This window comes from Gymnoscopelus microlampas, assembly GCF_963454915.1.
Source record: "Gymnoscopelus microlampas genome assembly, chromosome: 23".
NCBI classification, from domain to species: Eukaryota; Metazoa; Chordata; class Actinopteri; order Myctophiformes; family Myctophidae; genus Gymnoscopelus; species Gymnoscopelus microlampas.
The window spans coordinates 7,881,093-7,895,667 of record NC_139960.1 but is presented as its reverse complement, the minus strand read 5'-3'; the positions used below and the strand labels follow the sequence as shown (position 1 = coordinate 7,895,667).

Genomic DNA, 14,575 nt, shown 5'->3' with positions numbered 1-14,575 from the left:
TTGTTGGCTGACTAGGGGTGTGTGTGTGTGTGTGTGTGTGTGTGTGTGTGTGTGTGTGTGTGTGTGTGTGTGTGTGTGTGTGTGTGTGTGTGTGTGTGTGTGTGTGTGTGTGTGTGTGTGTGTGTGTGTGTGTGTGTGTGTGTGTGTGTGTGTGTGTGTGCACGCGCGTTTGTGAGAGAGACATTGTGCACCCAGGGGTGTGAGGGAGGAGATAAGAGAAGAAAAGAGCCAAGTTTATCTGGCTGACAATAGGGAGCTGTGTCTTACTGCTGATAAGTGATGTTGTATCGCCTGGCACACACACACACACACACACACACACACACACACACACACACACACACACACACACAGTGAAGCCTTGAGCAGAACAGAGCATGAATTGCACAGATGAGGCTTAACAAAAGCTTAATAAGATTGATACACTTTAATACCGCAGCACACACATAAAACATCTACAGTACACACACGCGCGCACACGCACACACAGAGAGAGCAGCCCCAGAAGGATTCAGTATAAGATGAGTGAACTGTCGGATCGCCCCCGTTGCTCTTTTGACATTTTATCAACTCAGCTTTGATGGATTGTGTCATCCTCCCACCCTCTGGGAACACACACACACACACACACACACACACACACACACACACACACACACACACACACACACACACACACACACACACACACACACACACACACACACACACACACACACACACACACAGAGTGTCTCTTGCTAAACGCTTTCTCTTGAGAAGTGCTGTGCTGGTCAAGCAGGACAGCAATGTCCCCAGAGAGTGACATCATCATCAGTTGCTGCCTGTCCATTCCCACTCCTGGTAATTCCCAAGGGAGCGCTCGTTTTGGTCCACTCGGTGTCGCGTGTGTGTGTGTGTGTGTGGTAGATCAAATCCCAAAAGCCTAATATCTCCCCAAGTCAAGGGAGGATTCCCTCTTTGAGTGCTGTAACAGCGCTATGAGGATGCACAACGAGGCACCCAATGGCCGCTAGGCTCATTCAATAGTCCAGGGGTCTTCAACAGGGGGTCCTCAGAGTTACTACAGGGGGGGCACCAAATCTTTGAATGATAGAGACTTTATTTTAGATTTGTTTTTACATTAACCACTTGAACCCTCACATCCCTATTCTGGGGGGAACATTAGCCGAAAATAGCAGATCTACAGTAGATCAGATATTTTCGGCGAAGGGGTTTGGTGTACAGGGAAAAAAGAGCAGACTAAGTACCGAGCCAGAGGTCAAGTTTACAAAGTATTGAGGGTTTAAAAAGCCTCACTATGTAACTTTTTTTAATGAATAAAATGTTCTGTTGGGTGAGAAAACAATGTTAATGTTAATCATCGGGGGACCCCTCCAAGATCATTTGGGGAACCCCCTGGGGAACCCCCTGGGGAACCCGACCCCCAGTTTGAGAACCACTGAGTTATATTACCAATTTACACGTCCTGTGCTTTATGGAGAATATATATGAACCCTATTGAGAACACGATGGAAAAAACGATGGTGGGGCTCTACGGATGGCAGTTGGTCCATTTGAGTGACGCCCAAAGCCTTTTATCTAGTGCCACCCTCTAGGTCAGAATCTCACGCTATTTCTCATGATCTTGAGTCAGTCTGTAGGATTAACTACAAGGAGTTATACGTGGCCTCTAGGGGCCGCTAACGGGCCCTTTATGCCGTGTTCACACCGGCTTGAAGCTTAAACAATGAATTGGCTTCTATTTTCAATGTTATCTCTATGCAAATTGGCGTTTATACGCTCAAACATGAGCGTATAAACGCCTAAACGTAAAGGCGTGCTTTATTTCTCCCCAGACCCGAGCTTTGAAGCTTTTATTTTTGAAGCCTAGAAACTGTTGGCGTTATTAAGCGCAATTCTAGCCAATCAGAGCAGAGCAGGACCTGAGTAGGCGTGGACTACCTCGCTCAGCCAAAAAATAATGACAGCTCGCTGCTCGCAGCAGTCACGGAGATGCGATTTCCGAAAGAAAAACCTATTTTTTTAAATAAAGGCTGTATATGTCATATTAATGGTGAGTTGGCAAGAACATTGCATAGATATGGTCGGAAATAAAAGGATATGTGACCAACAAGTCGTGAAAGCAGTTAAAACTGGTTATGTTCCGTGAGGCAGGCCCCTCGCTCTACCAGCTCACCCCGGGGAAAGGAGCGCCCTGCTCGGGGCGGACAGGCCACACGGTCCGCTGTGGTCAGTGGACCACAGTCCGGTTTTCCGCTCGGTTTCACCGGGCGGAGCGGGGTAGATGAAAACCGGAGGCCGAATTGGACTACACACACCCACACAAAACGAATATTAAAGTTACTACATACTATCATGAATTAATAATAACCTTTATCACCGAGACACCGACAAAACACAACAGATCACTTGACCTGCTCTGCTCTGCTCTGCTCTGCTCTGCACTCGGCGAGCGAGTGGAAATCTCCCGGGGAGACACTGTGTGTGTGTGTGTGTGTGTGTGTGTGTGTGTGCCAGTCAGCTCGGCCTGGGGAGACGACCTGCCACGGTCCCTATATTATATATTAATATCGCTCCAGTATAGCGATATATCTCTCGATTATATATCAGATAGTATAATTATAATTATATCACCGACAAATCACAACAGATAACTCTGACCTGCTCTGCTCTGCTGTCGGCGAGCAAGAGGAGCTCTCCCCGCCGACGCAATGTGTGTGTGTGTGTGTGTGTGTGTGTGTGTGTGTGTGTGTCTGTGTGTCTGTGTCAGTTGTGGGAAAAGTACCTTTTTTTTTTACTTAAGTAAAAGTATCAATACTGCAATATAGAAGCACCCCAAGTAAAAGTCTGGTAATCCAAATTTACTTGTAAAAGTACAAAAGTATTGGCATCACAATGTACTTAAAGTACCAAAAGTAAAAGTACTCATTATGCGGTCGTCTCGTCCCGTCCGATCCGCTGATGATAAAAGTATTGAAAATTGGAAATACTCCAGTAAAGTAAAAAATACCTCAAGTACTTAAGTACAGTACTTGAGTATATGTACTTAGTTACTTTAGCTCTGTCACTGTCCCCCTAACCATTGAATGCCGATCGTGGACTATACACACCCACAAAAACAAAATATTAAAGTTTTTAATCTAGCAGATGTACTAGACCAGGGGTCTTCAACAGGGGGTCCGGGACCCCTAAGGGGTCTTCAGAGCTACTATAGGGGGTCCGCCAAATCTTTGTGTGATAGGATTTAGTTTTACATTAACCACTTGAAACCTAGAATTCCTTTTCTGAGGGGAACATTAGCCGAAAATAGCAGATCTACAAGCTCTCAATGTTGAGAGCTTGTAGATCGGCTATTTTTGGCAAAGAGGCTATAGGTGTAGAGGGAAAAAAGATCAGACTACCTAAGTAAAAAAATAAATAAATCTGAAACACAATTTTATACAATATAAAGGGGTCCCTGCTTAATCTCTCTCTCAGCTAGGGGGTCCTTGGCATGAAAACGTTGAAGACCCACCCCTGTACTAGACCTACATCTATAGAGTATAGACAGACAACAGAAGTTTAAACACGGCTCCAGTCCGGTGGTCGCGATGTGGTCGTGGGGAGATGCTAGAGAGAAAAATGTAAAATGCTATAGAGACAAAAAATGATCAATCGTTCATGAAAGTCCTTGCGGTCTTGTTTCCAATGAGGGCCTAGCTATGACATGAGTCTTAAAACCCCTTTATTTATACCATATATGTTGCCTACGAAAAATAGTAGTTTTTAATTGGTTTGTTGCGTTCAGATATCGAATCGCTTCATCTCATTGCAAAAGTTGAAAGATAGATGGATAGATCACATAGATTAGAATAGGCCTATGCATATGATAGATAGATAGATCGTGTATTTTATATATATATATATATATATATATATATATATATATATATATATATATATATATATATCAAATTTCCGAAATGTATATAGGGTTGATGAAGTGGTTTTGTATTTTGTATCTACTAGTAACTACAGTTGTCAAATAATTGTAGTGGAGTATAAGTACAATATTTGCCTCTGGATGTAGTGGAGTAGAGCTAAAAGTATTGAAAATTGGAAATACTCCAGTAAAGTAAAAAAAATACCTCAAGTAGTTAAGTAGGCTACAGTACTTAACTTAAGTATATGTACTTAGTTACTTTAGCTCTGTCACTGTCCCCCTATAACCATTGAACGCCGACACACGCCCACAATAACAAAATATTAAAGTTTTTAATCTATCAGATGTACATCTAATAGACAGACAACAAACTAAACAATGTAATTGAGAACAGAAGTTTAAACACAGCTCCAGTCGCCCGCCCGGTGGTCGCGATGCGGTCGTGAGGAGATGCCCCACTGGCGACTCGTAGATCTGCTATTTTCAAGCTGGTGTAGGCAGCAGGTTCTCTGGTGCTTTTTCCGCAGCATTCGCAATTTATATGAATGTTTTAGTTAGTAGCTGTGCATGTTAAAGTATTGAAGATTGTTAAACTCACTCTAGGTCTAGGACAGTGGTTCTCAAACTTTTCCATGCTAAGGACCCCCAAAATGATATGTATTTGGCCGCGGACCCCCATCTAAAATATTTTGTTTCAGGGACCCCCCCAGAAGCAAAGATTTGAGTTACAAATGTTCTCTTTAATATATATTCAAAAGTGCACACATTTTCACGTTTTTTCAAAAATAGCAGATCTACAAGCTCACAGCGCGGCACTCGGTGCCGCGCTATGAGCTTGTATATCTGCTATTTTTGAATAGCCAAAGTATAAAAGGTTAAAATTATTGTGATGCTGTATTACCACATTTTTGCTGGGGACCCCCTGGTACCCCCTCAAGGACACCTGGGGGTCCCCGGACCCCACTTTGAGAACCACTGGTCTAGACCCCTCTCCTCGGGCAAAGGAGAGGAGCACGGCATGTGTGTGTGTGTGTGTGTGTGTGTGTGTGTGTGTATGTATGCACACGCACACACACACACGCGAGCCCCCCTCCCCCCCCCCCCCCCCCCCCCACACACACACACACACACACACACACACACACACACACACACACACACACACACACACACGTGTCTCTCTCTTTTTCCTAAATAGTCAGTGTATATGTCGCTCAACTAATAGCGAAGCAGATCTGAACAGATCTGTCTGTCTACAGGCTCTGGCCTTGGAGGGAGCGGGAGTCCCGCAGTCAGTCTGCCCCCTAGACAGCAGCAGCTGACCGGCGAGACGTGAAGTGAACGTCCGCTAAAAAAGCAGGAAATACGGCAACATGATTTTTTCTTTAACTTGTTAATTTGTGTATATAAAATATAGATTCCCTGTCGAATCTCCTAATTACACCAACATTATTCTTGTGAAGTAGGTAGTTTGTGCTTTTTAAAGATTTATTAAGTTCGCTTTGGTCAGTTCTAGCATGGGGAAACACCGAGCGGTGCTCCCCGTGACACAGTGCCATATGACGGCCTCATGGAGAGCAGCGTGGGGGGGTAGCGACCAGACGGCCCGTTCAGTTATTTAGCAGCTTGTTTATAAACATTCTGTAGATTTTTTTTCCATAAATAGGTTATGTAGTAACTAAATATAGACTTATTTCTCATCTGCAGCTGCTATTTTTCATTTTTGACTTCATAATGCGTTCTGCTTCGCACAGCCCGTTTTCGTCTCGCCTCGAAAAAGCTCACTTGAGGAGACTTGAGTGACAGCTCCTTGGACACGCCCAGTTTGATCAAATAACGCCAAGTCAAATGAGGTATAGGCGTTTTTTTATAAAGGCGTTATTCCGGTGTGAACACAGCATTACACCCCTAGTCATGTCTAATCTAATCCAAGCTCTGTGACCCCCCCTCCCCCGACAGAACAATCAAGATCGAGGTGTACGACTGGGACCGAGACGGAAGGTAAAATCAACACCAATTATTTTGATAAGTAATCAATCATTACATTACCTTATACTACCACATTAATATGAGGTCATCAGTACATCAATAGAATCTCAGAAGATGGAAACCGTCACATCATAGCAGCTGTTAAGTCATATGAGATTGTCATCTAAATTTAGAACTAAAATGTATTTTCCCTATCTTTCTCTCTCTCTCTCTACCCCCCCCCCCCCCCCCCCCCAACACACACACACACACACACACACACACACACACACACACACACACACACTCACACACACACACTCTTCTGTATCTGTAGTCATGACTTCATAGGAGAGTTCAGCACCAGCTACCGAGAGCTGTCCAGAGGCCAGAGCCAGTTCAATGTCTATGAGGTGCGTGTGTTTGTGTGTATGTTTTTTACATTCGTGCATGCAAAGTGTCGTACACGCTTACTACACACACGCACGCACACGCACATGCACACGCACACACAAACTCACACAGTGTAGTAATTTACGATCAACTCTCAATTATAGTCCTCTTATCTTGACACTATGCTTTCCTCTGTCTATAATAGTTTCTGTTTCTGTGTGCGTGTGCATGCCTGTGTGCGTGTGCGTGTGTGATGTGCATTTTATGGTGAACAGGCCTTCCTGAGTGCATATCATTTAAAGTATGGACGCAGTCATTTGCACTTCACCTTCAAAAAGCCACGCCCTGAAATGTACCTGTTCGGTGGAGAAAACGTGTATGTTCCTTAGCACGCCTCCAAAGTAGAGATTTGCCAATGAAAAAAATGTCCATTCCGATACCGAAGAATCGCAAAAATCAATGTAATTTTGACTTCAAAGGTATGGGCATTTAAAAGCCTGTGCAATGTTTGGTTGTGGGTTGTATTTCTAGTGTCCCAGGATGAAACACTAAATTAATTGAGGTTCATGTTTTCCCACTCTGTTTTTGCAAACAAGTGAAGCCAAGGGCGATGGCTTGGATGAATGGCATTCAGTATACCGGTAGTCTTTATTTATCCAGGGAAGGTTGAACGCACTCATTTAATCCTACTGCATATTTTACACACAGCACTGGAAGCTAGTGCCCAAAACAACTCCACTCATCGGGTTGTTTGAGCACCTTGCTCAAGGTCACATCGATCATTGGTGGTCGTGAAGGGCAGACGTTGAAAGACCTCTAGTGCATTGGTTCTCAAAGTGAGGTCCGGGGACCCCCAGGGGGACTTGAGGGGGTTCCAGGGGGTCCCCAGCTAAATGATGGATAGGAACCAAATGGACCCTTATGGGTCTGTAACTCTGAGAGTGTACAAATGGAACCAAATGGACCCTAACGGTTCCATTTGTACACTCTCAGAGTTAAATTGACATAGATTTTACAATATAAATTGCGGTCCAAGTGATAGAAATGACATTAAATGGGGGTCCGTAGCCTAATGCATGTCAAACTGGGGGTCCTTGAAATTAAAATGGTTGAGAATCACTGCTATAGAGCCGTAAAAACTCTTCTCTTATGGGGGTCCCTGGCATATCTTTTGAAATGGGGGTCCGCAGGCTAATAAGTGCCAATTTTGGGGTCCTTGACATGAAAAAGTTTGAGAACCAATGCTCTAGTGCAAGGGTTCCCAACATTTTCAGTCCCCCCAAAAATAATCATATATGAACTGACAAGCACCCTGACAAGCACTCGATATTGTAGGCATTACATTTAGTTTGACTCGGTTCCACAGCTAAATATTTGCAAATATAGCCGAACTACAAGCTGCAGGGCGTTGTGAGCTTGTAGATCGTCTATTTTCTCACATGTCCCGACCCTCAGTGTGCTGCTGCCTGACGAACACCATGGCTAGACCATTTCAATGATGTACATGTAAACAGAGTTCAAATCCGGGGTAGAAGAGGAATGTTTCTTAGTGCTGCTTTAATATTTATGCACATCTTTATGAGTGGATGGAAAAACGAACAGACTAAATGAGAGTAATCCAGTCACTCTGTTTTTCACCCCTATAGGTGATAAATCCAAAGAAGAAAGGAAAGAAGAAAAAATACCTCAACTCCGGAACGGTATGACTGGAAGGTGGCATAATTACAAATATGTTTAGTATTTTAGTATTTTTTTGTTTTGAGTATTTGGGATATTTTCGTATTTTAATTATAGTTTCCTGAGTGGGGTCAATACTGTACATGTATTATTATTTGTTCACAGTGATAGACATATAAATAAATACATAGGCAAGGCATTAGACATAAATAATGACATAAAACATTTGCAGATATAGTTACAGTGCAGAAGAGAAAGAAAAATAAGTAAAGTAACTAAATCAAAGGCAGCGGCCAACAGAAAAGGTCTTTAGTTGTGTTTTAAAAGAAATAAGAGTGACAGCAGACCTGCAGTTTTCCGGGAGTTTGTTCCAGATATGTGGTGCATAAAAACTAAATGCTGCTTCCCCACATACAGTACAAGTGTGATGTTTGATAAAAGGTGTTATTACTTCCAGGTAACACTGCTGTCCTTCCTGGTCGACATGGAAGTCACGTTCCTGGACTACATCAAAGGAGGGTAGGTCAACATCCAGGGCTGCCACGCTCAGGATGTTTAGGAAATTCTACTTGACGATTAGTTGTACACATACACATAATTGCGATGAACAATTTAATTGTGTTTTTAGCACTGAATGTTTTCCTTTTATGCTTCGTAAACAGAAATTGCACAGGGCAGATATTAAGAAATAATTTAAATATACCCAGAAATGACTGGTACCAATGTACGTGCCTATGTAATTCATGCAATAACCCAGGTATTGCTTTGTACCCAGCTAGTAATTCATATAACAATAACCCAGGTATTGCTTTGTATCCAGCTAGTAATTCATATAACAATAACCCAGGTATTACTTTGTACCCAGCTAGTAATTCATATAACAATAACCCGGGCATTGCTTTGTACCCGTCTAGTAATTCATATAACAATAACCCAGGTATTGCTTTGTACCCAGCTAGTAATTCATGGAACCAAATGGACCCGTAAGGGTCCATTTGGTTCCATTTGTACACTCTCAGAGTTACACACCCACCATAAGGGGCCATTTGGGAACCAAAATGTTGTGTTTCTAGTGAGCCAACATGCACGATATCAGCACCCTGACCAGAATGGAACAGAGCCCTTCATTAGTATCATTGGTAACACCTGTGAAGGAAGTAAGAAGAGGCCCAATTTCTTTCCAATATGGCTGCTGTGCATAGAGCCTATTTACGGAAAAAACACAAAAAGTTAGAATATGGAGATGAGATTTTTGCCTGACACCGTCGATTTTAAAATAAACGAGTATACGCAGCAGTGGTGCAATGTAAAAGAATTGGCTGCGTTGTCCAAGTTGTCCTTGAGCAAGGATCACGGTGTGCAGGTTGTTGCCTTGCATGGTTTCCAGGCTCCGTCATCAGTGTGTGAATGTGTGGCTGAATGTGCAATACAGTACGTTGTAAAGTGCTTTGGATAAAAGCGCTATATATAAACGCAGTCCATTTACTGTATGACGTATACACCCTCTACTACACTAGTGGTTCTCAAACAGTGGGTGACTTTGGGGCAGGGGGGGGGGGGGGGGGGTCCCCAGATGCCAGTGAAGTGAAAATGTAAGGTCTTTTAAGACCTTTTTAATACAAAAAAGAGAAGAAGAGCGCCTCGCAGAGCTTGTAGATCGGCTATTTTCACAATATTGTAAATATGATTATTTTTCAAATATGATTATTTTGGGTTGTCCCCAGTTCAAATATGATTATTTTGGGTGGTCCCCAGTTCAAATATGATTATTTTGGGTGGTCCCCAGTTCAATTATGATTATTTTGGGTGGTCCCCAGTTCAAATATGATTAATTTGGGTGGTCCCCAGTTCAAATATGATTATTTTGGGTGGTACCCAGTTCAAATATGATTCATTTGGGTGGTCCCCAGTTCAAATATGATTATTTTGGGCGGTCCCCAGTTAAAATATGAATTGAATCTTGACCATCAGGTCAAATGTGTACACCTGCTATTTTGAAAGTGTTTTTTTTTAACACATATGTGACTGGGTACAGTGCTTTATGCCGCATGTTGGCATTTTTCATTTTTGATTTTTTTACATATTATTAAAGTACAGAATATAGGCTTTCATATGATGTATCATTCATTGAAATCGGAACATATTTGAAGAAGATGTGTTCATTTGAATCTGGTTAACTGTAATAGTGCAAACTGAGATAATCCCTCCTAAAGAATTGTCACTTCAGAGGACCTCTCAGCTCCAGGTAATGGGCGTGAACAATGGGTAATTTATTCAGCCTAGCCACTCCTCTAATCACTCCCCCATTGACACCTTTCAGCAGTCCACTCTGTTTAGTGCCAGGGACCCCCATAGAGGATCTGTGTTCTAAAAAATAGGCATAAGTAATCATCATCATAATAGATTTAATAACATATTTATTTAAAAATAGCAGATCTACAAGCTCACAATGCATGCTTGTAGATGATTTTTTGGCAATTTTCAAATAGCCAATGTAAGTCAATGTATTGATAAAATCCAGTTGCTGGTGTTGTTCTGTGAGAGAAAGCTATGAAGTCTATGAAAACAAGCCCAAAAGAAACGACCAGTTTCACCACTTGAGCCCTATTAAATCAGCTATTTTCAAAAAGAATCTTGAAAGCAAGCCCAAATAAGCAGTGGTGGAAAAAGTACTCAAATTCTCTACTTAAGTAAAAGTACCAATAATACTGCAATATAAAAATACTCTGTTAAAAGTAAAAGTCCAGAATTCAAAATGTACTTGAGTAAAAGTACAAAATTATTGGCATCAAAATGTACTGAAAGTACCAAAAGTAAAAGTACTAAATTGTAAATAGCAGATCTACAAGCTCACAATGCGTCGCACCGCTTAAGTACAGTAGGCTACGTGAGTAAATGTACTTAGTTACTTTCCACCACTGCAAACAACTTCACGTCGTCGTGACGTGACGTCTTTGTTGAACTGCAACATGGCGTTTGCACTTTGTTCATTTACAGCCTGTACATCTACATAAACGTTCGGATTTAAAATATAAAGTGCTTACATTATGGCCACGGATGTTACACTTGATTTCGGGTGGGTGTAAGTATCTGTATCTTCCGTATTGTTCAATAAAAGGCAATTTGATCCGATCGGCGGCCATTTTCTCATAGAGTTATAATGTATCAGAGTGCAATACACCTCCCAACCGATGCGGTCGCGTAGTTGAAAGCAAATGGATAAAATGGCCACCGATCATATTAAAATGCTTTTTATTGAACAATACAGAAGATACGTGTACTTATGTGGGCCCGTACATAATTGTAACATCCGTGGCCATGGGTTAAGCACTTTATATTTGAAATCTGAACGTTTATGTAGATGTACGGACTGTAGTTCAGGCAAGACACTCGCCACTACGAGCTAACGAGGCTATGCTATCTAGCCTCGCTACACGTGGAATACAAACGACGAGCGTCGAGCGGCCTGTTTAGCTAAAAGGTTGGTATAGCTCAAAATGGGGGGGGGGGGGGTCATCAAACAAACGGAGGAAAATGAATGAATAAGAATAATCCTTTCTGATGAGCAGATCAGAGCAACTTTCGCTATGCACCGTCCTAAAGTTAAACAACAACACCAGTGTTGACAGATTCTATGAGAGAAATAAGCAACCAGGTCTAGGAAAAAAAGCCCAAAATAAGCGACTATGGGCCACATGAGCATTTTAACCCTCCTTATTGTATACATCAGCTATTTGAAAATAGCAGATCTACAAGCTCGACGCGTTGTGAGCTTGTAGATCAGCTATTTTCAAATATTTAGTACTTTTACTTTGGTACTTTAAGTACATTTTGATGCCAATACTTTTGTGCTTTTACTCAAGTAAATGTTGAATTCTGGACTTTTACTTGTAACAGAGTATTTTTATATTGCAGCATTGGTCATTTTACTTAAGTAGAGACTTGGAGTACTTTTTCCACCACTGGAGCTTATACTTATAGATCTGCTATTTTCAAATAAAATCTTGGGGGCTAACTTATAATAACAATACCTGGCAACACTGGCTCTTGCGCGCTCAGACCATCGGCTCAGGCAGTGAAACCGGAGTACAATGCCTAGCTAGCGACCAATCGAAACCACTATGCTAAATCTCGGCCAAGGGTCTCTCCACCCCCAAATACACAGACAAACTCGCAAAAAAGCAGCCTACTTTGCTATACTAATGTAACCATTTAAGGATTCTAAAACGACTAGCTTTTGCATTACAAGCCTTCTTCAACATTCGAACTGTGTTAATATGAAAAAAAACGAAAAACACAAAAAAAAAAATCGATCTAAATGTTCCATTATCTACTGATTGTCACCTGGCGACATGAGGCACTTTTGACCAGTAGCAGTCACATATTCTCTTCTGGTGGTCCCTGGCATAAAACATTTTAGATGTCTTTGGGTATTAAAAAAAAATCTACAAGCTCATAGCGTGAGTGCTGCGCTATGAGCTTGTAGATCAGATTATTTTCTTTTATGGTGATTTTTTTGCAAATCTTTTAATATATATATATATTTATTTTTTAAGCGAACATTTGTAATTCAAATCTTTGCTTCTGGGGGTCCCTAAGATGGGAGTCCGCAGCCAAATTCATATAATTTTGGGGGCCCTTGACATTAAAAAGGTTTAAGAACCACTGCTAGCAACATGCGTTTTTCGGAAAACTGTTAGTATTTAGACATTTGTAGAATCCCCAGAAGCAAAGATTTGAGTTACAAATGTTTTATATTCAAAGATTTGGCAGGGGGACCCTACATTTACTCAAGTAACAACTTCAGCCCTATATACATTTTGGCCATTTGAAAATAGTTGATCTTCAAGCTCAAGGTGTGTCACGATGCGACACATTGTGCGACACATCTGCTATTTTCAAAAGATTTGTATACATATTATACATATTTGAAAACGTGTGAAACGGGACATTGTGCATACTGAGTACTTTCTACTGGTACTTGGTAGCCTTGTTCCAGACCATAGACCCCGCCCACTCTCTGAGTGAGCTCCTCTTGGTCTGGTGTCATAATGTGAGCCTGTGGCTTTTCACCATCGAAGAAAAACCTGTCAAATCAGAGTTGGAGATGGGGGTGGGTCTAACGACAAGCCAATCAGCGAATATCTGCTAAAACAAGCTGTGCGATGTCGTCAGATGTAGACGGATCCGTAGATCTCTTGTGATTGGTTTAGGGAGATTTGAATCTCCTCCCCCTAGTAATCGCGGACATTGCAGCCAATTTCAGACTGAAGCTCCACGCAGCTTCAGGCTGATAATCAGGCTAGGTACTTGGTACTTTAAGTACATTTTGATACCAACACTTTTGTACTTTTACTCAAGTTCATTTTGAATTCCAGACTATGTTACTTGTAACAGAGTATTTCTACATTGCAGTATTGATACTTTTACTTGAGTAAAACATGTGAGTACTTTTTCATGTGAGTAATATTCCAGCATGTGTTGCCTTGCTTTTATAACGACCAATGCCCTTTTCTTGCCAATGTGCAGTCTGCTCTGTCTGAAGCCTAAATGTACAGTAATGGACAGCTGCACTTACTACAATTGCATAGTGGGCACTGTGAGGTTCCACTTTTAACGCAGATGCACTCATGTATGTGAGTGAGCGCGCGCGCGCACACACACACACACACACACACACACACACACACACACACACACACACACACACGAGCAAAAGGACATAATTCACACACATACACGCAGGCAACACACAGTGCACACGTGTCCCTCACACCTCTGAAAGATTTGTGTTTGTCTGTGCCGGTAAATAATAAAATCTAGAGTGTTAATGTAACACAGAGAGTGTGAAAATGGACCCTTAAGGGTTTTCTCCGCCCGCTCTCCTGTCCTCTCCTCTGTTGATTTGACGGCTCATCTTGCGGTTTCCATCCAATCAGCTAATTGCTCATTAGGACCGTGACAGACCTGGGAGTGAACAGCCACTGGCTTTTTAACCCATTCAAACCCGGGAAAGCATCCGTGTCATTTTAGTCCCCATGCAGCTAAATAAGTTAAGTTACAAGCTCACAGTGTGTTGCGATGTGATGCGAAGCGCTGTGAGCTTATACTGAAGATCTGCTATTTTTGCTATTTAAGTTAATTGTATTAAACCGTTGCATTCCTAAAATTGTGTGTGTGTGTTCCTTTCCTCCTTTCCTCTAATTTTCAGTACATCCTGTCCTCTCCTTCACCAGCATCCTCCTTTCACATCAATCATTTATCCACCTCTCCTCCTCTCCTTCCCTCTTATCTTCCCCTCTCTTCTCCTCCTCTCCTCTCCTCTCCTCTTGGACGGTGTCCAACCAGTAACATGTGTCTGAATCAGTAGTGAAGGTCGTGTCGTGCGGCCTCTGACGGCGCTTTCAAGCCAATTCATGTTCCCATAAATCACGGAGGGCTCACAGGTTAACCCATTAAGACCGGGAACGCATCTGTGTCATTTTAAAATGTGTGCAAATCTTTGAATATATAATGTATGTTTTAAAGCGAACATTTTTTAACTCCGATCGGTGCTTCTGGGGGTCCCTGGAACAACATATTTTGAGATGGGGGGGGGGGTGTCTGTGGCCT

General features: G+C 42.1%; 1 protein-coding gene across 3 annotated transcripts in view; it reads left to right on the top strand.

Annotated features, from left to right (window-relative positions):
* The window catches only part of LOC311039669 (copine-8), a gene marked incomplete at its 5' end in the record, with an annotated part of 124,824 nt that overhangs the window by 85,504 nt on the left and 24,745 nt on the right, over positions 1 to 14,575 (top strand). For 2 of the 3 annotated variants that reach the window (XM_084049619.1, XM_084049618.1), the window contains 4 exons: positions 5,885 to 5,926; positions 6,231 to 6,306; positions 7,933 to 7,986; positions 8,421 to 8,482. In XM_084049619.1, the coding sequence (XP_083905745.1) occupies positions 5,885 to 5,926; positions 6,231 to 6,306; positions 7,933 to 7,986; positions 8,421 to 8,482 (234 nt within the window). The remainder of the gene's footprint in view (positions 1 to 5,884; positions 5,927 to 6,230; positions 6,307 to 7,932; positions 7,987 to 8,420; positions 8,483 to 14,575) is intronic. The other variant, XM_084049620.1, reaches the window with a different exon arrangement.